General features: G+C 36.0%; 2 protein-coding genes across 5 annotated transcripts in view; both read right to left on the reverse strand.

Annotated features, from left to right (window-relative positions):
* Nucleotides 1–347: 347 nt before the first annotated feature.
* Nucleotides 348–19,254, reverse strand: EBAG9 (estrogen receptor binding site associated antigen 9). 3 transcript variants are annotated; one of them, XM_037502655.2, is made up of 7 exons: nucleotides 19,107–19,254; nucleotides 13,579–13,676; nucleotides 11,846–11,924; nucleotides 10,927–11,085; nucleotides 9,805–9,912; nucleotides 6,442–6,533; nucleotides 348–865 (listed from the first exon to the last, which is right to left on the reverse strand). In XM_037502655.2, the coding sequence occupies exons 2-7, from the start codon at nucleotides 13,659–13,661 to the stop codon at nucleotides 745–747; spliced, it is 642 nt and encodes a 213-aa protein (XP_037358552.1). In that variant the 5' UTR covers nucleotides 13,662–13,676; nucleotides 19,107–19,254; the 3' UTR covers nucleotides 348–744. The 3 variants fall into 3 exon arrangements, with proteins under 3 accessions (XP_037358552.1, XP_054547999.1, XP_037358544.1); XM_054692024.1 differs by lacking the exon at nucleotides 19,107–19,254 and adding an exon at nucleotides 19,024–19,077; XM_037502647.2 differs by lacking the exon at nucleotides 19,107–19,254 and adding an exon at nucleotides 18,682–18,970.
* Nucleotides 19,255–23,133: 3,879 nt separating this feature from the next.
* Nucleotides 23,134–25,828, reverse strand: part of PKHD1L1 (PKHD1 like 1) — a 141,677-nt gene continuing 138,982 nt past the window's right edge. For both annotated transcript variants that reach the window (XM_054692025.1, XM_037502668.2), the window contains exon 78: nucleotides 23,134–24,714. In XM_054692025.1, coding sequence (XP_054548000.1) covers nucleotides 24,704–24,714 — 11 coding nt within the window. In that variant the 3' untranslated portion in view covers nucleotides 23,134–24,703. The remainder of the gene's footprint in view (nucleotides 24,715–25,828) is intronic.

Consider the following 25,828-nt stretch of genomic DNA (forward strand, 5'->3'; position numbering starts at 1 on the left):
TACTAGTTTCTAAAACTCACAAGTTATAACAAACTTGTCATTTTAACTGATTTTCAATGTCTATACATGCAACATAAATTACAAATATATATATAACTTTATACCATCATCTAAAAGAAAACAATGATGTATAAAATCTTTATGATAAATAAAATTATTGCATTTAATGCCATTTTCTAGAAAACCAAAATCATCAAATTAATGATTAACGTTGTATCAAACAAATAATACTAGTTCAAATTGGAGGAAATGCATGACAAGATTGGCTTCTGACACAAAAATAAAGAAATTAAAGCCCTGTAAGTCTATCTGATTTAGATCAGGTAATCATGGAAACAAATGGATATTTAAAATTATTTATTTTATCATTATGCACATTGAAGGAAAGCATTATAGACAGCAGAGTTCTTTCCTACCATAAATTATTTACACCCTTTTGTTTAGCTAGAATCACTAGCTTGAAGAGGTACTGGTATATTTCATTTGTAATAATTTCTCCGCAGCAAACAATTGTCTTACAGTTGGAGCATGTTGAAGAAAATATTGTCTCATAGTCTTTTTAGTCTCAATCACTAAAAGTTCGAGGTACTTTCAGGAAATCCTGGTATCTTGGATCATCTGATGAATGAATTAAAATCTGGTAGTGTGTTTGTATTCTGAAAATACTCTTAGAGCCATACAAATGTTGCTTGGGTTGTGGAGCTCACATTTCTCCTACTGGCACTGACATTTGAAGAACATTTGTTATGAAAGTTTCACACCAATTTTGTTTTGTTCCTTCTTCATTAGCCGCTGTGCTTCCTTTTCCATTTTCTTCCTCTGCTGTTCTGCTGCTCTCTTTTCTCTGTCTGCTATCTTCTGCTGCCTGAGAAGAAACATATTCCTATTTTTTACTTTTTAAAAATGCCACCCAAGTGAAACAGCAACTAAGTTCTAGGAAGAAATAGCTGTGTCTTTTTACTACCATCAAATAAAAGTTTAAAATGTCTCCATCTCACTGTTTTGAACATTTCAAGACAGCATTTCTTAACATGACTTGCAAAAGTAGAATCAGTATTATTTCCACTTTACAAATAAGTAAAATGAGACATAAAGGTTAAGCAATTTGCCTAAATTCATATTAAGTTCAAGGATAACAAGTCACATTTCCTCACTCTGTTTTCCAGATTATTTTCACTAAAACAGTACTTTTATCAGATGATAACCTTTCTTTTATATCATTCAGAAAGGCCTGCTATTGAGGGTAATATCTCCTGTTGTTGTTATTACAATAATTAAAAACAGTCAGTAGAAGGATGCCAAAAATATAATTGTACAGAATACAATACAAAAAGGAAATGGAAACTTAAGAAACATCTTCCAACTAGAAGCGAGAAATCTATTTAAGGATTAACATTTGACCAGCTCTACTAGTGAGGGGAGACAGTGGTGGGTTAATTACTAATTACACATATATGGAATATTTAGCCCCTTCTTAGCCCTTCTCTAAGGGCTCTCTTGAACTAGAACCACCCAATCTTACTGCCTCCATTGATTTATTTCTTTGGGGCGTGGGAGTATGAGCAGAAGTGGAGTGATGCAATTGGTCAAACAAAATGGAACATGATTTGGTCCTGATCTGTAGCTTTAGGGTGTGCGAAAATAAGTCAAGGGCCTCCCCGGTGGCACGGCGGGTTGAGCACCATGCTGTGAGGCTGTCTGCAGCCACTGCAGTGTGGGTTCGATGCCGCCCAGCTGGCGAGGATCCCACATGGCGCAGCAGACCTCTCCTGTCGCGCCCACTGCTCCCCTCAGCAGTGTATTTCTGTTGTCTGTCTGTCCTGCTCCCCGCTCTGCCTCTGGTTAATCCTCTCACCCTCCTACGCCTCTGGCCTGCACCCCAGCTCTTATATAAAAATAAATAAATCTTTAAAAAACAAGAAAATAAGTCAAGCAGCATCCAAGTTGAAGAAACCGTAGGTGACAAATGGGCACAGGATAGGCAATACTAGGTTATGTATAGAAAAATCCAGTGTAGATTATCTATGTATGGGATACCTCAAAGCTGACAATAGAAAATGACTCCTATATACAGTCTCAATCACACTTATATATTTGAGTTGGCAGAATGATGGATGATCATAACTCAAGAGAGTAGAGACTTACTTTGGGCGACATTTTGACCTTGAATATTAATTAATGGTTCTGAGAAAATCTACTTTTTACCAGCTCTTTCAAGCAAAACCAATAATTTGCACTTAAAAAAAAAAGTCAAAAGGTCAGTGGCAGAAATGGAGACTGGAGGGGCCTCCCCGGTGGCGCAGCGGTAGAGCGCTGGGTTGCGAAGCTGCCCGCAGCCTCTGCAGCGCTGGTTCGATTCCCGGCTGCTCCCCGGCCACCGGAGGAGGGTCCCACATGGTGCGCAGACCTCTCCTGCCACCCGCTGCTCCCCTCAGCAGTGTACTTCGGTCCTTCTGTCTGTTCTGCTCCCCGCTCTGGCTCTGGTGAATTCTCTCACCCTCCCGCGCTTCTGACTGTACCCAGTGCATGTATAAACAAAACAAATGAACAAACAAATAAATAAATAAATAAAACATGCCTCTATAAAAAAAAAAAAAAGAAATGGAGACTGGAAAAGAACTATAAAGAGATAAATTAGGTAGGTCACAAACAAGTAAGATCACCATTTGGCCTGTTTATTACTAGCTGTAATACAAATATCAAGAGTTAGCATTCTTGGCCAAAACAAACAAATAAACAACTTAGAAATTACTGCAGACAAAATACAACTTCCCTGAACATATGCCTGAAATTACTAAATCATCCATCTTCTTTAACAATATTGACCATAATACTGACAATATTTTATAGTGGCATGAAAAACAGGAGGAATTAAAAATATGGAGTATGGTGTTTATCTGGAGCAGTAGCAATGTATGGAAGTGTTCAAGTCTCTTTGTCTGTATTTATGCAACTTAAAGCATGAAACATTTCTATTTCTGACTTATAAGCTCTCTTCTTTACTAGTCATATAATGCAAACGTTAAGGTTGGGGTTTTTTATATTAATTTTTTTTTACATCATTGTTCATTTTTATTTTTTTTTTTTTTTTTTTTTTTTATAGAGGCATGTTTTTTTTTTTATTTATTTGTTTGTTTGTTCGTTCGTTTTGTTTATACATGCACTGGGCACAGTCAGAAGCGCGGGAGGGTGAGAGAATTCACCAGAGCCAGAGCGGGGAGCAGAGCAGGCAGAAGGACCAAAGTACACCGCTGAGGGGAGCAGCGGGCGGCAGGAGAGGTCTGCGCGCCATGTGGGACCCTCCTCCAGTGGCCGGGGAGCAGCCGGGGATCGAACCGGCGCCGCAGAGGTCGCCGGCAGCTTTGCAACCCAGCGCTCAACCGCTGCGCCACCGGGGAGGCCCTCATTGTTCATTTTTAAACAATATTTGCTTCCCCCCACTCCCTCAGGTGCAGCCCTCATAGTTTCCTTCACTAATGCACCCAGGCATCATCACCTCAGTCCCCTGCGCTCCTCCCTCGTGAATTATAATTGCCCGTTTTGCATTGTTGTGTATTGTACTGTTATTATTTTTTTTACACTGATGTCTTATTTGGTTTCCCTATATTCCTGCTGTAAGTGAAACCATCCGATATTTTTCTTTTCCTTCTGGCTTATTTCACTAAGCAAAATTCCTTCTAGTTCCATCACATTGCAATGGCAAGAGTTTATCTTTTTTGTTTGCTGAATAATATTCCATTGTGTATATATGCCACATCTTCTTGATCCAGTCATCTATTTTGGGGCATTTGGGTTGCTTCCAGGTTTTATAAAGTGGGTTTTTTTTTTGTTTTATTTTACCAGGGATGCAAGAGGATAGTAGGGGAAAGAAGTCTTTTGTACAGTAAATGTTAAAAGATGCATATGGACTCCATATGATCAAATAGAAATTATTAAAGATTCTCACAATTTTCCTAACTTTTAAAATAGGGCACCTTCCCTGGTAAAAACTAGTGGTTACCAGAAGGGAAGGAGGAAGGTGGCTAAATCAGGGAAAAAGGGTCAATTGTATAGTGAAGAATAAAGCTGGTCTTTTAGTAGTGAACTTAATGCAAGTATACACAGATACTGATTTCTACGGATGCACAACTCAAACTGATTATTACTCCAATTTAAAGAAAAAGCAAATACTATATAAAAAATAGTAACTTTAAATAAATGAAACATTTTATTTCAAAAATAATTTTTTGAAATGCTGAAAACAGAAAGGACAAGATTAAAACTGAAAATCAGCCAGAACTTCCAGTTAATTGCACCCTCTGCTGGCTGTGTAGGGTAATGTATTATTGATAAAGAGGAAAGAAAAATATAAAAAATAAGTTATTTTTATTTATATAGTTAGAGGGAATTCCTTTTCTATCCCTATTATAAAACCAATATTTAAAAAATGAAAAATAAATATATCTCAATGTATCTCATTATACTATCTTTAAAATACAAAAATAATTTACATACATTTAAATATGAGTTTTCATCAATGATGAGTCACAAATTTTCCTAAGATAATTTTTTTTGCAGCAGTCCCAAAAATTCAGTGTATTGCTCACAAAACCAAAGAAATATGAATATAACAACCAACAAAAATGAACTTGAAAACCTGTAGAATACTATATTCTTTTAAGTATAATGGGCAGCTCCTGACTTATATTATTTACCTCATTGGGCTTTCAAGTATCTTGATTGAGATATATAAAAAATGTAGAATGCTATGTAAGTTACATTCACTCAAATGTGCAGGTCTGGATTCTATGCTAAAACAGGGCAAACAAAAGTAAAGGCATAATATCTGAACCAGAAAAATACATAGTGGTGGCTCACACTTTACAGTAGGACATTTCAAAAGACTAGTTAAAGTTTTGTAGGGAGTGAGGTATAAAGCATATAATGCTATATGATGTATATATACATAAAAGATCTCATCTTCCAGCAATAAAATTTTTTTTAAAGATTTGTTTTATTTATTTATAAATACAAGAGCTGGGGAGTAGGCCAGGGGTGCGGGGTGGGAAAGGGGGGAGGTGAGCAGATTCACCAGAGACAGAGTGGGGAACAGAACAGGTGGACTGACTGAAACACACTCCTGAAGGGAGCAGTGGGAGGTACAGGAGATGTCTTCTGAGCCATGTGGGTCAGCTTCCTGGCTGGGTATTCAACTTATGTTGCAGTGGCTGCTGATAGTTTGATAGTGCTGAGATGTAACCCCTTGAGCCAACAGGGAGGCCCTAAAATTATTATCTTTTGTTCCTGCAATGCTTTAAATTCTTAACTCTAAATTCTGTGAGGTTTTTCCACATTTGTCAGAATTACTATTATCCAAAAGACATGAAACAAGTGTTGGTGAGGGTATGGAGAAATGCATCGTTGATGGGAATGTAGCCACTATGGAAAACAGTATGAAGATTCCTCAAACGTTAAGAACAGAAATATCATATGATCCAGTTATTCTACTTCTGGGTATTTATTCAGAGACTATATAACCATTAATAAGATATATGCGCCTCTATGTTCATTATAGCATTATTTACAATAGCCAAGACACGGAAACAAGTGTCCAGTAATGAATGAATGGCTAAAGATTTAGTACAGATACCTATACACAAAAGTTGAGTCAGCTATAAAAAAAAAAAAAATTAAAGTCTTGCCATTTGTGACAACATGGATGGACCTAGAGTATTAAGCTCAGTGAAATAAGTCAGATGCAGAAAAGACAAATACCATATGTCCTCACTCATCTGAGGAATATAAACAAAAACAAAGCCAAAACAAATTATTAGATACAAAGCACAGAGTGGGAATACTAGAAGGGAGGATATTTAGGGGCTAGGTTAAAAGAGTAAAGGGAGTCAATTCTATGGGGGTGCTCGAGCAGTACAGAGAGACTGAATTACACTGCTGTATGCCTGCAACTGATATAATGTTATAAACCAGTGTTACGTCAAAAAACTTAAAAAAAAAAAAAAAGTACACCTAGAATTGGAGAGATTAACTAACCAGAGAAAAAGTCTGGAATAAACTCTCAAAATAGCCAGGCATCATTCTTTTTATGGCAACAGCAATTTAGTTACACAGCAGTTATACAATAATTTTATATTTTACCACCACATTACAAAGGGCTGATGTCCATAAATACTAATGCTTATATGTTTGTTTGCAGATATTAGCATTACAAACTAGAAACAAATTTCTCTAACTAAAAAAAAAAAATCGGTGAGACTCTTATTTGATAAAATAGTATATGCAGTCTGAAATGTAAAAGAAGTATCCCATATTACCTTATGTTCAAATGAGGAAAAAATGGAAAAATAATATTTTGTAGAGTAAGCTTTCTTGATCTTAATTAAAGGCAGCATGAGTAAATCTAGTTTTTGTGCTCGAGTTGTAATGTAAATATTACTCAAGTACCTCAGAACTTCTTCTGCTTGCCAAGCTGCATCTTCTTCTTCTTCCCATGCATTGGTATTTTCCTGCCAGGTATCTAAGTCCCCTAATTCAGGCTACAACAAAACACAAAACAAAATTATGTAAAGAGTTGTCCTCTTTCCTCTTAGCAGTCAAAAAGAGAATCTTTTAAAATGTCCTCTCTTCCTTATCACTCCCCACATGTGGCCCAAATGGTTTGGTCCCAGGTTTGTCTGGAACTGGAGGGGTTTCCTGCGCTATAGTACTTTCAATACTCGACAGTCCTGTCAAGTACAGTTTTCTTCCTATTTTATATTTTAAAGGATACATCTCTCTCTTTTTTTTTTTTGGTCTACTTTAGTTTAGAATGGATAAACAGACCACTTCTTTCTGTTTCTCCTTCTTTTCAGTAAAGGAAGAGGTGGCAGGGGTGGGAGGTAGGGAAGGAGACAGATTTTTGAACAGATATGCTTGATGGGACTACACTATGCTGAAAAGATAAACTGAGAGAAACAAAGCCTCCAAATTAGCACAGTCATCTTCACATAAGCATTAAATAATTTACAGATATTTCAGTGGTACTGAGTACCAGGTAACAATGACAATCAGCCAAATTTACTTGTCATCAGAATATTTCTCTATATTGTGCTTCCTTTTGCTTGTTTTACCTTCTTGACAGCAATGGTTTGGCCACTACTATTCTCCAGCCCAGAATTCTAAAAATTTACTTTTTTCTCCCATAAGCCAATGAAAATACTAAATCTAAAACATTTATTGAGGTAAGGAAATTATATGAGCATAAAGGGTAGTAATCTATGAACAGATTTATTATATTCTCATTTGTGTGCTTATATCTAAGAGTAAAATAAAATACATTGATTTCCCCTCCTAACCTTAAGTGTAATATCATCCTCTAAAAATTTACAAGTATTGCTAAATATCTGTTCAATGTAAATTTCTAAAAGTAGAATAGCTAAATCAAAGAGGATTTTTCAAAGTCATTGAAACAAAATACAATGATCCTCTTGAAAGCCATACCAACTTACTTTCCTGACAACAGTAAAAGTCTTGTTATCTCTACCCTTTGCCAAAACTGATAATGACCTTCTTTGCTATATTTGCAAAGAATATATTTCTTAAGATTGAAGAATTACGTCTTGTTATTTTACTCCAAATTTCTTTCAGGACTAATAAGATCAAATTTTTCTTCATCGTATCAGGATGTCTTTTCTTACATATCCATTTTTCCACTAAGGAGCTTTATTTTTAGTGTATCAAAATGAAGATACAAAAAAAGTGACACTACTTTGACCATAAAAAAAAAAGACTGATATCTGATACTTTAGCAGAGACTGCCTCCTAAGGAAAAAAGAAAAAGTTAGAAAAGATAAAGACTGATAGACTTGCGACACAAAAACTAAGTATACTACTTATCAAAAAACATTCAAACGAATTATAAAAGCCAACAATAAACTGAAAAATTATGAAAAACTGAGAAAATTAATATATTAACATAAAAAGATATCTCACAGTAATATAAATAATAAATTCCAGTAAAAATGTATAAAGTGCAGTTTAAAAGAATGTAATTTGTAAAACGGGTGGAGGGTATTTTTGGTGTACAGAAAAAATTGCAACAGGTGACCATTCTCACCTATGTAATTCCTCTTTATCATGCATGTTTGGAAGGAAAATATGTGGAAATACCATTTGTCCTATTTACCCCTTTGACAACTCTGAAAGTGGTTATATATTTACAATTTTATAATGAGCTACATTAGCATTAGAGTAACTTATAGTTAGGGGCAAACATCTGCTAATTCATTGAGCAGGTTTGACCCACTTTACCAACATAGATGAAACATGTATGAATAAAGTCTAAAATTTAGAATATAAGTAAAGAATAACATAAAGTAAAATATAAGCATTATGATGCTATTCAGAGAAAAAGCTGTGCTCTCAAAACATCTTATAACTGCATAGGAGTTACCAAAACTTGTAATTGCTACATGTGCAATCATTTACTTACTAGTCTCCCTCACTAAAATGTTGCTTCCAAGGCAAGGACCGGGTCTGTTTTGCTTACTTTCCATTATGTTACTAGTAACACAGTGACTGGTGTTAGTTGTAAGAGCTGCTGATCAATAAGTTAAAAACTTACATAAACAGGCACCTGTGCGGTTTAAACAAATAAATAATATAGAGACAGATAGACTTGGTGTTTTATAACTATGCCTGCCTATTCTTTGAGACTCCTTTTTTCAAGCACTAGAGCTTAATTCCTCTCCCTCTGTTTGTGAGCTGGATTTAGAGCTATCACTAAATAATAAAATAACAAAATTAATAAAATTAATTTTATTAATAAAATTAATAAAATAACATGAAGGGGACAGTGTGTCATTTATAAGTCTAAGTCATAAACAGGCATTGAGGATTTGGCCTTATGTAATCTCTATCATTTGTTCTGGGAAAGTCAGTGGTTATGTCATAAGGAAACTCAAGAGTGGTGCTGTTATTTAACAACAGATAACAATACAATCAAGTATGATTTAAAGCATGCTTAAGCTTAGGTCTTGGAAGGATCTGGACATTGTTAAAAATCCAAAGCATATCCACTGATATGCTTCTAAGGTTGGGAACCAGTTATATATTTTCCTTACTACTTTTGTCTTTAAAAATACTGCATTCCTGGCCTCCCTGATGGTGCAAGGGTTTAAACACCGCACTATGAAGCAATCCTCAGCCTCTGGAGCACGAGATCGATCCCTGGCCGGCCAGGGAGCAAACCACATGGCGAGGCAGACCTCTCCTGTCTCGCCCACTACTCCCCTCAGTAGTGTATTTCAGTCAGTCTGCCTGTTCTGTTCCCCATTCTGTCTCTAGTGAATCCTCTCAACCCCCCGCATCTCTGGTCTGTACCCCAGCTCTTGTAGGCATAAATAAATAAATCTTTATAAAAAAAAAATACTGTATTTCAGTCACCCATTTCAAGTCAAATCACACTTAAATATAAGTAAATTTTACTAGGAAAACACATCATAATTCACTGAGAAATAAGATGTTTTAAGGTTAAATTTCACATTTTAATCTGTTTGAAGGTAATATTTCTATATAACATTCTATCTCTAATTTTTATTTGTACAATTGTTTACTAATCCTAGTATCTGATGTATATTATAATCTCAAAAACTGACAGAACTGGTAGAACTTTAGATCAGTCTCTCTTAAAGTGCTAAACTTGTTTCAAGGTCACAGAAATACAAATAAATGTTAAATTCGGTCTGTTTTTTTTCTTCTTTGAAGAGAAAAGAAAACACACACACAAAAAAGGTCCTTCCCTAGAAACTATACCATTAGCATACTTACAGATTGATGAATAAAAGGCATATCTTGTGTAGCTGCTAATCTACTGGAGAAACCTGTGCTACCATCTGGGATGCCAAAATTCAATGGTTCTCTCTTCTTAATAATGATCTGCAAGATTAATTGAAACAAATTATAAAAACATTTTACATATCAAAAGACAAAATAATTAACTAATCAAAGTATTTTGAAATTACTTAAAATATGCTCTACTTTTCTTTTTAAAATTTACAATGTAAAAACTAAAATAGTCTATAAAGAGTACCAAATTCCCAGGTATCTGTCACACAAATCAGTTATATATTTGAGAAAATTGCATTTCACTTAAAAAAATTCTTATCTTCCTCCCCTAAAATATAATTAGGCACTTTTAGTCACTGTATTAAATAAGAACATTTATCATGTTCTACAAAAGCATAACCAATTCTCTAAGTATGTCGATGCCTATGAATGCATTAACTCTTTCAGGTTAATAATATTAATTTTATTGCATAAAGGCATTTTCATGCTAATTAATTTATTATGGTACTATTACAATATACTGGATTCCTATTGAGAGCAGCAATATACTTTCACAATAAAAGGTTTTCATCTACTATGAAACTCATATAAAGTTACACAACTTTAAGAATACACAACTTATTGTCTTTCAGCATTGAGACATTTTGACAATTCAACAAAAAACAGTATGATTACAGAATGGAAATGTTATCACAATTGGAAATATAAAAATAAATGTACAGTTAAAACTAGCTGGGAGGTAGAAGAGGAAGAAAAATAGAAAAACTGCATCATGACTTTTCTGACAATAATGATCAGTTTGTAGACTCTTTTAAGGTTATAACTCTATCTTACTCATCTTAGTCTCCACAGCAGAGAAAAGAGTGTAGAATCTTGTTGTAAGGATTTCAGTGAATACTTAAACATAATTTTAAAAGACTTAAATATACAACTTACTATGTCTAGGTCACCTGAACATAACAACTTCTTCATACCAGAAAACAAAAGCAAAGTGATAATATGCTCTCAAACAAATATTAACACTATTGCCTAATTTTAAACACAAGAATCTAAAAAAAAGTTTAACAGTTTAATATCCAAGACCACAAATCTTTAATAACATACTTTCTGAGTTTTCCTTATAGTTGGTGCCATATCCTTAAAATAGTCAGGTTCCAGTTGCTCCAAAGCATTTTGTTGTGTTGCCACATTCCCATTCCCTCCTTCAATCTTTATGCTTGTGGGTGCATCTTCATCCCAGGAAGTCCATTCTTCAACATCTGTCTAAATTTAATTGATCACATTGTAAGCCACAAAGGGGCAACATAATTAACATCTGATAAATCATTTATTAGAAAAATGGGCTTTCTAAGGCAGCGGTTTTCAAACGTCTTTGACCAACTACAAAATAAACATTTTTTAAATTATATACCAAAGCTAGACCAAAGGCTTAAAAAAATATTTCTACAATGAACTAGACATTCTATTTGATCCACTAAAAAAAGAAAAGAAAAAACAAAACAAAAGAAAATAATTTGCAAAATGAACTATCACTGTAACTCCAGCCCAAAGAAGGAGGACTGGAACTTGTGATATAAATAACCTAATCAGAGTAGCTGTCTACTAAAACAAAAACACAACATTCTTGATAGGACTTGAAGAAAATGAAGTCTCAAAAGAAAATATTCAAAAAGTCCACAAAACTACCTAAAATCATTCAGCAAACAAAGTCAAGAAATCTCAATTCACATGAAAAGTCAGTCAACAGATGTCAATCCCAAAATTAAATAAACACTGAAATTATCTAAGACTTTAAAATAGTTATAATAAACAACATCACCAACTCTTCAAACCAGTGGGGCAAAAAGTACGACATCTCAGCAAAGATATAGAAAATAAAATGAAAATTCTAGGACCAAAAAATATAACCACCACAAAATCCTGACCTTGACTATCAAAATAATTTCATGACATACTAATGGTCTGCACACATTTAATAAAAATATGATTCTAGAATACTTATTCAACCATAAAAACCAATTACCTGTTTAGGAACTGATGAATAATCAACTGTAGTTGGCAAAGTTATTTGGTCTCCACTTAATTTCCGCCCTCTACCAGATCTAAAATAAAAAAGAAATCATTTATTTCAAGAATTACCAAAACTAGCATGAGTGAAAACACTGTGGATAGTAACCTAAAGCTTATCAGAAGTCTTAACATAACTATAAAATGGCCATTTAGTCAGAGAAGACATTTCCTTGCCTTCATTGCAGCTAGGTGGACAGATGACTAAGCTCTGGAGAGTAGGCTGAAAATAGAATCATAGCGTGCAAATTCTAAATCATGTTCATTAAAGAGTGCCGAGTGACCCCCATTTCCTCTTGTATGCCATCCCACTCAGTGTGTCATTACTTTTTTCATAGTACCACTAGGCCAAAAGAAATGCCTAATAATCCCATTGATTAAGCAGTTAGATAAAAACAATTTAATACGCTTACGTCCAAATTACCTAGTAGTCATTTCAAAAGCAACACATCTGTATAAAATATATAAAGAAAAATCGTATTTTTATTTTATGCTTAAATAAGCAGTTGCTTACTAATGGAAGATGTGCCTCCTGGATTCTGCACAGCACCTCAAACAATGGAATCAGATTAGATACCACCGCACTTATTTTCTGCTCCACATTAATTTGGTATAATTTAGCTTTATGCAATTTTACTACAACCTAAAATTCTAGCTTTGCAATGGGTCACCAAAAAGACCTAGCTTTATCATCAAAAATAGGACACCAAAAACAAAAGTAAACAAACCTTATCTTATAATCAGGAACATTATCAAAAGTAATCCTATAGGATCTACTGTTGCAAATATTAACTACCTGTGCCAGTAGTTTATGCAATGTTCAATAAATGTTGACTATTACAGGCAATAGTGCATTTTGACGGAAAATTTTATATATCCTCTGGCACCCTGGTAAATTTAATATCAAGTCGTGGGATGTCTTAGTACACATTTTAGGAACTATAGATCTAGGGTACAGTAGTATGACAAAATAGAAGGAATTTAAGTCTTTGGATATCCTACTAAAACAGATTATGATTTATTTTGCCATGGACTATCTATATATTCTGAAATATTACTTAACAGTTCCCCCCCCCACCCTGCCAAAATCTTAAGTTTGGAAATTGTTGAAATCTTTATTATAAAAGTAATATTCACATTGCAGCATATAAAGAAATACGTATGATTCATACTACTTACCCACCTTAAAACATTCTTATAATGAAATAATTATGTACATAAAAATTCATTTTAATAATGAAAGCTAGTTTATATTTTTATGCAATTTTTAAGTAACAGTACATTATAACATAAGTTTTAGGTATGTATCATTATAAATCAACATCTATGTATACTAAATTAAGTTCACCACTAAAAGTCTAATTCTGCCCTTCATCATATAATAGAACACCTTTTTCTCAAAGGCTTACTTATATCTGAAATTTTATAGTGTCTTGGAGAAGAGTATTAATATTTCCATTAGTACTATACTGGAAGATATAAGATTTTGAAAGAATGAAAAGAACTGAATCTCTACTTTCTAGATATGAGGTAGAAAAAAATATATTTAAAAAATACTAGAGATTAATGAATGAATTCTGCAGTCAAGATATTTAACTTAAATCTATCCTATCTTTTTTTGAAGTTATATGTAAGGTATCCAAAACTAGTAAGGTGACACAGGTCAGTTTGAACATAAAATTTGTTTACCTGCATATTAATCTCTTCAGGAATGAGAACACAGTTGCCAAGCAGGTACAAACTTTAAATAGCCGAAACTGTGTGATAGCCATGATGGGAATCAAAACCTGTGGAAATGCACAAAAATAAATGTAGCGAGTTGATTTTATAAGTTCTACTCCTAGTCAACCTGAAACGTTCTATTTATTATGAACCGGGAAAAATCAGAGATTTTGGACTTTTTTCTAGAAACCACAAATATAACAGAGTAGATCTTAAAATTAAAAGGTAATTACATTAAAATTTTAAGAAACTATATTTTTAAGATTTTTCAGTACTAGAAAGGAAAAGAATACTTTTCAAATTATTCTCCCAATAGTTTCTAAAAGTAATTGTACAATGTATTTAAAAGTTAAAAAAGAAGACAGTATATACTGAGTCTTCTGTACCTTTTTAAATTTGAACCATATGAATATAAGAGTACTAGCCCAGGAAATTGAATTCAGAAGTCAAATAACTTTCCCAAACTCACAGAGCTAGTACATCAGAAATTACCTTACAAATCATACAGTCCAATGTTTCACACATTTGGGGATCCTTTTTAAAAAAATGATTCCTGGGCCTCGTCCGAGTAAATCAATTAAATGATATTTTCTGATAGACAAGATTCAGTGATCTTGCCAACAAAGGAGATTAATAATACTAAATACTAAATAAAAAATAAATGCTAAATAAAAATGGCATCACAAGACAAGGAAAAGGGAACAATTATCAAATGGGACACGTGAAAAACAAATAGCACCAAGACAGATTTAAACCTAACTATATAAATAAATATTAAATGCAAATTATCTGATATCCCAATTAAAAGGCAGAGATTAGTAGACTGGATAAAAAAGGAAGATCTCACACTACGTCACCTATGATAAATATACTTTAAATATAAAGACAATTACATTTAAAAATGGGGGAAATAAACTATGCAACACTAGTTTAAAAAAGTCAAAGTGATTATTTCAAATGCTGGAAAATGGAATTTAGAGAAAATAATATTAGCAGGTTTAAAAATGATTATTTTATAAAGAAAATCAGTCATCCAAAGCTCATGTTAATCCAAAACATTTATGTTACCAATAACAGCAATGCTAATATCGTAAATGAGGTTATTAGAGTCTAAAGATATTAAAAGGACATTGAGGAAATACTACAAACTTTATGCCTAAGATGAGACAAACTTCTTGAAACAAATTATGCAAGCACAACAAAAAGAACTAGATAACCTGAAAACCTCTATTATTAAAGAAATTGAATTTGTAGTTAAAAATCATACAATCCCAGATTGCGTCACTGGTGAATCTGCCAAACACTTAAGGAGCAAGTAATACCAATTCTACACAAATTGTCAGACAACTGAGTATTTCCTAATTCCTCCTCTGATTCTCATTATACTGATGCTAACACAGATCACTACTGGAAAAAAAATCAAAGTTGAGTATCTTATGAACATAGATATAAAACTCCTTAAAAAAAACAATAGGTAAGTTAAAAGTCAACAATGTATAAAGGGGTAATATATTATGAGCAAGTTGGGCCTTAGCCCAGGAAGGTAGGTTGGCTTAATGCTTGAAAATCAAATGTAACTCACTATATTAACAAATTAAAAAAGAAAACCACTATATGCACCTCAACAGAGATTCCTGTAACAAATTAAGAATAGAAGGGAACTTTCTTAATCTGATGAAGGATACCTATGAAAAACCTGTAACAGCATGACATTTAGCAGTGTAAAACTGGACACTTCCCCCGTTTAAGATTGTAAGCAACACAAATAAATCCACTTTTCACCACTTCTCTTCAATACTGTAGTAGAAGTTCTAGAGAGTGCAATTAAGCAAGAAAAGGAAATAAAAGGAAGCATAACTATCTATGCAGGAAATTCAATGGAATCTATAATCAATTGTAATTTTGTATGTTAACAATCTGAATTTGAAATTTAAGAAATGTTGTAAGGGCACAAAAATCAAATATTTCGTGACAAACCTGATGAAGACTTGTATACTAAAAGTTATAAAATACTGTTAAAAATTTTTAAGGACTTGAATTAACTTACAAAGATCTTTCGTGGCTCAAGGATTCATTGTTATTAAGATATCAAGTCTCCCTAAATTGAGCTATAGATAGAAAGCAATTCCAATCAAAATCTCAGCAGGCTTTCTTTCTGTAAAACTTAATAAAATCATGTAGTCAGCACATACAATAAAATTCATATGGAAATGCAAAGGATCTCTAACAGCCACAATTGAAAAAGAATAAAGTAGAAGGGTTAATATGACCTGATTTCTAGACTTGTTATAGTTACGGTAATTAAAATGCTATAAAAAAAATAGACTAATGGAACAGAATGGAGGGTACAGAAATAGAACCACACTCTTACAAACAAAGGAATTTGACAAAGATGTAAAGGCAGTTCAGTGGAGAAAGGACAGTCTTTTTGACAAATAGCCCTGAAAAAGCTAGAGCTATATATGAAAACAAAAACACATTATTCCACTGTAAAAAAGGTAGAGTAGATTATATGTTAAACCAAGTCACAAGTTACAGGCGCATGTATACACACGAATAATGAGTAATGTTTCTGATAATGGAATTACATGTTTTAATTTTTTGACTTTTATTTGTCAAGTGTAGAAAATTACTGAGCAAGAATTTCGAATTATGATCCCTGTGTTGTAATAACTTGAATATAATATCCAACCTCTTAATTTTCTCAACCAGCAAACTGAGATATACAGAAATGAACTCTTCTGGTCAAGAAAGGCATAGAAAAGGGTTCTAAGAGGTTTCCTCAGCAAAGCTGATGTATTTCTGCAGATGTGAAGGTTGAATCCCCACATGAGCTGAGTGATTTACTGAATGCATATGCCTGGAAGTAGCCTACTAGTTGAGAGGATGGAAAGAACAGAATCTCTAATAGAAAGTGAACCAGGAAATTATAAAGGAGTTCACTGTTCAGGTAACCAAAATACGTCAGTCAAGAACATCTCCAACTGGTGGTTTACGAGGCTTCAAAAATGCAACAATTTTGATTCCTTTTTCTTTTAGATCCAAACAGTGTAGACTGTAGACCTTTTACCATTTTCTAATATTGACCATACTTTTTCTTATTTCCACTACAACTAAGTATTTATATTTTCTACTTTGTACTGTAACTATTTCCATCTACCTTATCTGCCCTGCACAAGCCTTCCACAGAGAATCGTATCTCTATCATTTGTAAAATAAGACTTGAAAGTTTTGATTGCTTATGAGTAAAATGATTTGAACAGTTAAGATGAATAAAACCTTCATCTCAGAGCTACATTTGTAAAGAATAAAACTCACGACCAAAAGAAAGCAAACTTCCTAACATGAAAATTTAGCCTAAATTTCAGAAAATTTTAAACAAACAAAACTAGCTAGACTAACTGTAGAACATGACACTTGGGGGCAGAGGTAGCAGAATTGAGATATGCTAGGGAAAAGACACCTAATATTTAAGGACTAGAAGAAGTGTGTCTCAGGATATAAATGCATGAAGAGACAAGAATGAATTTCATATAGAGCCTTGAAACTCCGTCATCACCTTGTCACAAATATTGTTGCATATCATTGGTCTGTAAGCGTCAACTCCAGTGAGTTCAGTAATTGGAAATAAAATTTAGATTTTTTTCCGACAGAAAAACAGAAAGTGGGTCTCTCCTGAGCAATTAAGAATATCCTCATTCTATGGAAAATTTACTTTTGTGACTAATGAAACAGAAATATTCATTTACCAAGCACTATCTAAACATTGTCTCATTTAACCACCTTATGAGATATGTATTATTGTTCTGATTTCATAAATGCATTCTCGCATACCAATATGCAATAATTTTAATTCCAACCTATTTAAGTCAAAAGCCAAGAGTACCTTACTAGCAATAACCATTCATAGTAATTCAATGATATAATAATTTCCAATATAAAGTTTCCAACCAGATGTATTGAAATAGAAGACGAAATCAAATTAGCTATCAAGCAATATTTTGAGTCTACTAATATTGTACTGATTTGCAGACAGGAATATTCTTTGGGACCTATATGTATTTAATATTCCAATTCAATTCAATGAATATATACATTTAGCATCTATTATATGAAATACTACACTCAGCAATGGGAAGCATTACTGACCCAGTATAAAGAAATCCTGCGTTTGCTGCACCCCTGTCACAAGCTCCTATGGATACATATCTACTCCTAAGGATGCAAGGGCCTAAGGAGGCGGGACCCCTATCAGTGTAGCTGAGAATGTATTTGTAGGTCTTAGCCAATACCAAGCACATAATAGGTACTCAATTATTTGTTGAACAAAGGAAAGTTAACATTTCTTGAGTACTCAATATAGTAAAGACTTAGTTCTAAACTATGTGTGTTCTATCACCTCATTGGCATTCTAACAACAAAGGAAGTAAGTTCAGCTATTACCATTAAAAAGATGAAGTTGAGAGTTAAGCTCAGATTCACTAACCCAGTTTTTAAAGCGATTGACCCCAAAGCCCAGGCTATCCCCACACCACATTCCACCTGAGAAACTTTAATTTTATATTCCTTGCTTCAGTGCGAATTTTGAATTACCCTCTAGATCAACATTTGATAAGTATGAATCTGAGGCTAACTTGCACTTTTGGTTACTTCAAAATACTTTCCAGAACTGAGATGTGCCAGTGTAACCTATTTTTTCATTAAAATTTCCTTAAAAATTAACAGGACAACAAAAACTTGAGATAGAAAACAGGGTTCAGCAGCATGAAGCAAACTGTCTGCAGGCAGGGCTTTTGAAGAAATGTTCTCTAGGAAAGCAACAGAAACGACAACCTTGCTGTATCAAGTGAAACCGATTCACCTATAATATTTTTAAAAGAATGCTATATTAGCAGCATGAAAGATGTACATTTCTTCCATGTAATTCCACGTAAATTGCTGGTGCGATCCTTTCGGTGGTGTTACTGTTTCACAATTTCTTAAACAAGCCAAGTCAAAACCTATGCTCTTGCAACAAGTCATCAAGAGCTGTTTTTCTAAGACTGCGCTTCTGATTTTTTTAATACCAACATTTGAAAAACCCATGCATGATCCTCAGCATCCTCGGTCGTGTGCACCTATTAAGGAATCCCACAACGTTCCAACAGTAAATTTACTGGAACTCACTGGAATTGAAAAAAAAAAAAGAAAAGTTCAGCAGCGGTGAGAGAAGGGGACAGAGCGGAACGTGGGCCCAGCTGTACATTCTGTACCATCTCTGGCAACTCAAATGTCAGGCCCTCCAACATGTGACTCCACCGAGGCGTTCAGAGCGCCCAGGACGACTCATAAGCAAAGAATTTCATGAGTCAAATGCTTTCACGTCAGATTACCCACCTGGAATGGACTGATGGAAAAAAAAAAAAATCATACCCACTGCACAGATGAGAAAAGCAAGCGCGTTTTCAGGTTACACAACCCGACGCCAAGCGGGACGTTCTGTGACACGTTCTCACCTGTGGGAGGCAGGTGCGGGGCGGACTGGGATTTAGGTTTTGGAAAAGGCTGCTGTGGAAGGGCCGAGGCCTGCAGAGGGAAGGCGAGCAGGGCTGACCAATGTGCCCGGGTCGGGGAGCGCCTGGTTGGGAGGCCCAGGAGGGCGCTGGGGGCGCGGGGGTCCGGGCCAGCGCCCCGCCGGCGAGTGTGCCACACGCGGGCCCCGCATGATGCGTGTGGCCAGTCCCGGCCGCGACCCGCCGCAGCCCCCTGACCCCTGACCCGGAAACAGTACCCCAGAGCGCGAGTCGGCCCTGAGAAGGTGGGGGGGCACCGGGTGGAGGGGAGAAAAGGAAGGTGGGAGGGCGGGAAGTACGGGGCGAAGAGGAGGGCTGCGATAGGAAAGGCAGAAGACACCCCCAAGGCCGGGAGTGGAGGTGGGGGTGGGGGTGGGGGAGGGAAGCCCCTCGCGGGCGCGCACGAACCGCACACACTCACCTGCCCCTCCCCTCCCCGCCCGCCCGGCGGAGGCTCCGAGCTGCCGCGGGCCGCGCGCACACAAGGCGCGCGCGCGCTCGCGCTGCCGGTCGTTTCCTCGAGCTCGCGCTCCGCCCGTTCAGTCCTAGCCCCGCTCATTCAAAGCCGGGCGCGCGCTCCGTCGCAGCCGCCTTTGCCGCCGCGCAGCTGCCATGGCCGCCCCCTCCGCGGAAAGCCCTCCCCCAGCCCCGCCCCAACCCCGCCCCAGTCCCGCCCCCAGCTCCTCCCCCTTCGCCGGCTTGCGAGGCAGTTCACGGCTGTCTCCAGGCCCTCACTTCCGCACCCCGCCCCAGGTCCTGGGTGGCCCAATAGGAGAGAGTCTGCTGGGCCGGTGTCGGAGCTGAGAGCCAATGAGCGGCGAGGGGCGGGGCGAGCGGCGCCAGGCGAGGCTGCAATTGAGGCTAAGTCCTGGGTAGGATTTTTTTTTTTTTTTTTTTTTGAGCGCTGCTGCCTGTGTGCGCTGTACCTGGTTGCGGAGCACCTGAGCTGTTTCCGTGGGTCTTGCTATAAAAAGTGCGTCCGTTCCAACCAGCCCGCTTTTCCTTCCACCCTCGGGACCATGGTATTGGATGGAACCAAAGGAAGTTACTGTGTACATTGCAAAAAATGGAGCTCCCGCCGTCTGGGCATGATTTGCAAGTGGGCAGGCAGGATTTTATTCTGCCACCCGAGGGGTGTGAAACTCTGAATTCAGTTCAGAACCTAGCCTCCCGTGCATTTTTTAAAATTGAATTTCCTTTAAATGGATACTGAGGCCTTAAACAGGTCCCTGCATTTGTCCTCGAGTGCAGCCCCGGCTAGCCTTACTTTCAAACTAAGGTGCCCTTCTTTTCTGTTGCTGAAGCCTGGCTCTTGTTTTTATACTGCAAGCTATTAAAGGCGAGGGTCCCTTGCCTTCGTGGATAAGCGATCCTCAAAACGATTTGCCTCACAGTTGAAAGCGATTGGTGAAAGAAGACAGTTTTTATGGTCAAAGGCTAAAAGCAGCTCATGCAAATTGTTCCCCAGACTGTCTTTTTTCATTTCCTTTTTTTTAAACTACAACTACCTCTATTTTGTCACCCTTACCAGCACCCATCTACCCAGTTAACTGTCTAGTATTTCCCCTAAGTACCCCCAACACAATCTGTACTATACTTCTATGAGTAACAACCTTTTCCTCCCCAAGAAGGAAAAAAATGTTTCTATCTCTGGCTCTGGAATGATTGGATAAGTTACTTCATCTTTTAACCTCAATTTCCTCATCAGTAAAATGGCCATAATAACGTTTGCTTCTAGAATGACTAATGTTTGTAAAGTTCCTAGGGTTGTGCCTGGCACATAAATTTTCGAAGATAAGCGCTGTTGAGACAGCCTAGGTAAAAGTAATTTCGCGATCTGGTAGGATGATTTGCCCAAAGTCCTGTTTGAACAGGTGGACTAAATTAGGGACTCACTAGTTCTCTCCAAATAATTTGGCTCACCACACTGACCATGAGGCACCATGATATTTTTTTTTTTAAAAAAGCGTTAGATTTTAACTAATGAGTATCTCGCAATTTCCTGGAGGAAGTTGAGAACCCACATGCATAGCTGAAATGTATCCTGTCTGTGCTTGCCAGGGTGTAGTCCAAGCCAGAACAAGCTGACACTGTGCTCCTCCTCCCTGCTTCTCCTAACTCCCTTCTGGAGGCCATGCTATGTTCTCCTTTCTTGCACTGGCTCCCTCATGCATGAGGCTCTCTAACAAAGCCTTCATGTTTCACCTACAACTAGTGAATCTTCCCTAGTGGGCAAAGGGGCACTATCTCTTGTGCTAACACTGGTATTGCCACTGCTACTACTGTATCAAAATTTCCAGTAACTACATAACTCCATTAGGCAGTCTTTTAAACACCTGCTCTAACCTTAGTCTCTTCAAATGCCTGAATTCCAATAATTCACAGTTTACAAAATTTCTTCAAATTCTAACCCTAACCCTAACCCTAACCCACATTCTGACATAAACATGTTTCTGAATGTTCTTTCCTTAGACACTTTGCTTCAGATTATTTTACCTCGATGATACTTGTTATATTAGTCTTGATTTCTTTATTAATTAAAAAGTGGTATATATATTTAACCACAAACAAACTTGCTTCCCACACAACAGTAAAACAAACAGAAAGCCTGCTAAAGATTGCAAACTTAAATTTTATGTTGAAAATACCTAAAAATGGGTATTTTGAAATCATTTTACTTCAGTTGTTGAGGAATGATCCTATATTTGGGGATCATTGATGCTAATAATTTGGGATCTTGCTTGGGGACCACCTCTTGGGAATGCGTGATATTAAGTTCTGTCCTCTGCTCAAGGCTTGTGTGAGTTGGGTATGGGGCAAAGGTCAAGTGGGAGGAACATAAGGAACTTAACATAGGGAAGATTTCTTCCTGGATTGCCTGTACTCCATGGGTGTACAGTTAATTCTACCTACCCTGTTTAGACCATTTTGTCTACTCTGAGACTTCTGATCTGTGCCTCTGCCCAGTCCCTAATTGCCAGGTTAATTTATTCTCTCAGTTTCCAACACATCACTAGCTTCTCCCAGTTCAAAGCCTTGGTAAACTAGTTCAGAGTTCTCCAGGTGGATCTGGGTATTGTCTTGTCAACTAAAGAAGAAACCTTGCAAACTAAACAATAGACCAGTTCTTCCAGGCCTCCCCCAATCCAGTTTCCTGGCTTCACTAAAGGGATATTTTTCCTCAACACAATTTTAGACCTGCTGTTCTGAGTTGGACTTTAATGGCTTTTTATTAATGAGCAGCTGTTCGTGGTTGAATACAGATCAGAAAGTCACATTCATTTCTTGATCAAAACAAAATCTTAAAGCTCATTTAGTGACAATTTTAACAGACACATTTGAAAGCAAAGGATTAACTGATTATAATTTTAAGGAAATTTTTTTTTCTATTTTAGAGAACTTTGTTTGCTTTCAAACTAACACATTTTAATATTCTGAAAATTTACTTTTTGATAGTCATAATAGCCATTGAATAGAGCCTGTTATTTAACAGTGAAATCAAAAAGCCTGAAGAAGCTTTTAATTTCTTCTTGTAAGAAAGATTAACTTTCTATGAAGCATTTGAATATTTTCCATCATATTGATTACAATAACATATCGTTGGTAGTAAATTTTATTGCTAATTAGAGGAAGATCTAGTCTAAGAACAATTTAGAGTTACCTAAATCCCTCCAGAAGAGGCCTGGATAGGAAAAACAATCCATGTCTTTTATTAGAAGTAAAAGATGGGGTGAACTCTACTTTTCTGTTCTAGTAGTAAAGTTCAGCAATGTTCTATCTCTTGAATAATATCCACATTTTTATTATAGCTATAGTATAGCTCAGATACATTATGAGTCAAGTAGACTCAATCTGAGCAAATTTGGTCATCTGAAGCCATTTATTATTTTTAAGGATAAATCTATTGAGATTCACACAATCATTATAAACCATTTTTTAATATGCTTTATCTTGTATATGAATTGTAAACTTAAAATAAAACTGAACCAGCAACCTAATCCATTTACCTAGCAGAATAGACTGTGGCTTTTACCTTGAACAAGTTTGAGCCTTAGTTTTTCTCACCTGCAAAATGTGGTTAGTAATTTCCTATCCCATGGATATGTTTTTCAAAGTAAGTGGCATATTGTATATAAAATTATGTGTTGGAAACAAAGCAATAAAATAGCTAAAAGCTTCCAGGCATACACGTTTATCATCTTCTATTCAGAATCTTCATTTAGTTAGCAAGGAGTAGTGTTTCCAAGGAAAACAGATGTAAATTTTCTGTCACCAGCAACCACCATAAATAAAAATGTTAAAAACACATTAAAGAGAAAAAAGAGTTCATTAGCTTTGAAGCTACAGTTCTGAGTTTAGCCTCCACTACCTTTGCCCCATTTGCTTTAAAGAGCACCAGTTAGAAGAAGCACAGCCCCTATGACTCTTCCCCTAGCTCCTGCTTTATCTCACAACTCACAGAATATTTTTCTCATAACATGTCTGTTGCCAAATTTTTTCAAGGAAACTGATCTTCTCAGTGTCCATGATTTTAACAATGTAAAATGTCTCCTTTGATGCTGTTGGGGGTATCAGCCTTAGTAGTGGCAGTTCTGAGTGGGAAGTAAGGATAAGCAGATGACTTTGCACTGATTCCAAAAGCCTGTCCTACAGATTCCAAGAAACCTCTTCTTAGGATACTGGCCAGAGTTTGGCAGGCCCAGAAATCCAAAGTAATCTAGAATTCCTAGATATGAAAAAGAGCAACTTATTCTGAAAAAGGACTAAAACAATCTACTTTCTCCAAAATCGTTAGAAATTAAATAACATTACTTTCTTACTAAGCATTAACTCAGGCTTTATGCTCTCCTCTCAGGGTATTTATACTGGCTCTTTCCTCTGCCTAGAATCTCTTCCCACACACATCTAAGTCTCTCTGCCCTGCCGCCTCCAGATTTCTGCCCAAACATCAGCTTATCACAGAGAGCTTCCTTGACCAAACTTTTCAAAACAGCAACACCTCTTGCTCCACCCTTCCATTATTTTATTTCTAAACCTGTATCTGATATACTACATATTTTACTTACTTAAATTCTTTTACTGTCTTTCTCTACCCATTAGAAATTACATTTTATAGACTCAGAATATTATTATTACTGTTACTGTGATTTTACTGCTTTGGCCACTGTACATTCCTAATACATTTATAACAGTGCTTGACACACCATAGATAAGTAACAAAAAATTGTTCATTGAATATATGAATAAATGAAGGGGCAGAACATTGATGATTCTTGGAAATTATATGAGCTCCCCTGTAGGGAAAGGGGAGTGTTTTTTTGAAGTGAAATAACATACAAATATAAGGAATCAAAAGAAATTTGTATTTTGAAGAAATTCAATTTCTATGATTAATGCTTATGAGTACATCTTATATATTATAAAAATATTTTAGCATATTCCATAAAGATGCTATAGACTTTTTTCTTGTTGTGCAACAAAATAGCTCATAAGTAAGTAGTTCTCAAATTTTTGTTCTCAGCTTTCTTCAGGACAGCACTTCAGTTGCTTCCTGAAAAGTGAAAATAAGGCAAACATTTTTTAAGTAGAAGTAACATATAACATGATTTAAAATGTTTTATTAATTTTAGCTTTTCTATTATTTCATGGTATAAGAAATAGGGCAAGAGTTTTAAACATCAGTATTTCAAAGTTTAGCAATTTAATGCTAGAATCAATTGTGTGCTCTTTGTTATGGAATTGTGAAAAGAGAATAGTGGCTATTATAGACTGCATTTTTCACATTCCAGTTATGCCATTTAGTGAAACTTCATGATGTTTTTAATATTAAAATATTGTTAATTCAGCACACAAAGGGATATTAAAAGAAACCAACCCAGCACCTCATTTTATTAATGGTTACCATGGTCTGCAACCTGCATGGTGGGCTTGCACTTGACCATGCTGGCACCCTCATCTGGGACTTGCAGTCCTCAGAGTTGGGAGAAATAAATTTCTGTTGTTTACAAGTCATTCAGTATGTGCATATTGTTACACAAGCCCCAAAGATCTAAGACAATAGCGTTTAAATAATCTTACGTTTTAACTGAAGAATGACAGATTGTTTAGTAGCAAAGAAGTACTTGATTAACTTTTTAAATCTGTAAACAACCTGCTAATAAAAACACACCAGGAACAACATGATTCACTATTGATTGAAAATAAAATGTTCTGAATTTTGTAAAATTCTGAAGCTGTCAGGAACAAGCAGGATAAAAGCGATTGAAAATAATTAGCAAATGATGTATTTAATAAGGAAATGCAAAATGTATCCATTGTAAGCAATACGTATACCTTTTTTAATGCTTCTAGGAAGAAAAAACTACCCTAAGAAATACCCGTTGTGCTATTATAAAAGAAAAAACTGGTTTTACTCTTATTAGAATTCTGGAGACAAGAAAACTGCATATAATACAACAGCATGTGTGCTGGGCATTTGCCTCCAGTCCCTCAGCTCCAAACCTTTCCTGCTCTGTTCAGTGAGCAGAGGCAGGGCCAAGGCTCTTCACACCAGGCCCCTCTCCCCCTTGACAGCTGGCTCCTAATTAGTTTCTGCCCTTAGGAGGGAAGAAAGGATTATTCTTGGAGCCCCAGCCGCTGGTTGTTCTGCTATTCCCAGAAACAGC

The sequence above is a fragment of the Talpa occidentalis genome, unplaced genomic scaffold, assembly GCF_014898055.3.
Source record: "Talpa occidentalis isolate TD23 unplaced genomic scaffold, MPIMG_talOcc4v2.1, whole genome shotgun sequence".
In the NCBI taxonomy this organism is placed as follows: Eukaryota; Metazoa; Chordata; class Mammalia; order Eulipotyphla; family Talpidae; genus Talpa; species Talpa occidentalis.

Coding starts and splice junctions, on each gene's coding strand:
- EBAG9 (XM_037502647.2), bottom strand. Junction 9,913..10,926: donor CTATAAGGAAAACTCAGAAA/GTATGTTATTAA, acceptor TTAATCTTGCAG/ATCATTATTAAGAAGAGAGA. Junction 6,534..9,804: donor TGCCTTTTATTCATCAATCT/GTAAGTATGCTA, acceptor GTTTTGTTGTAG/CCTGAATTAGGGGACTTAGA.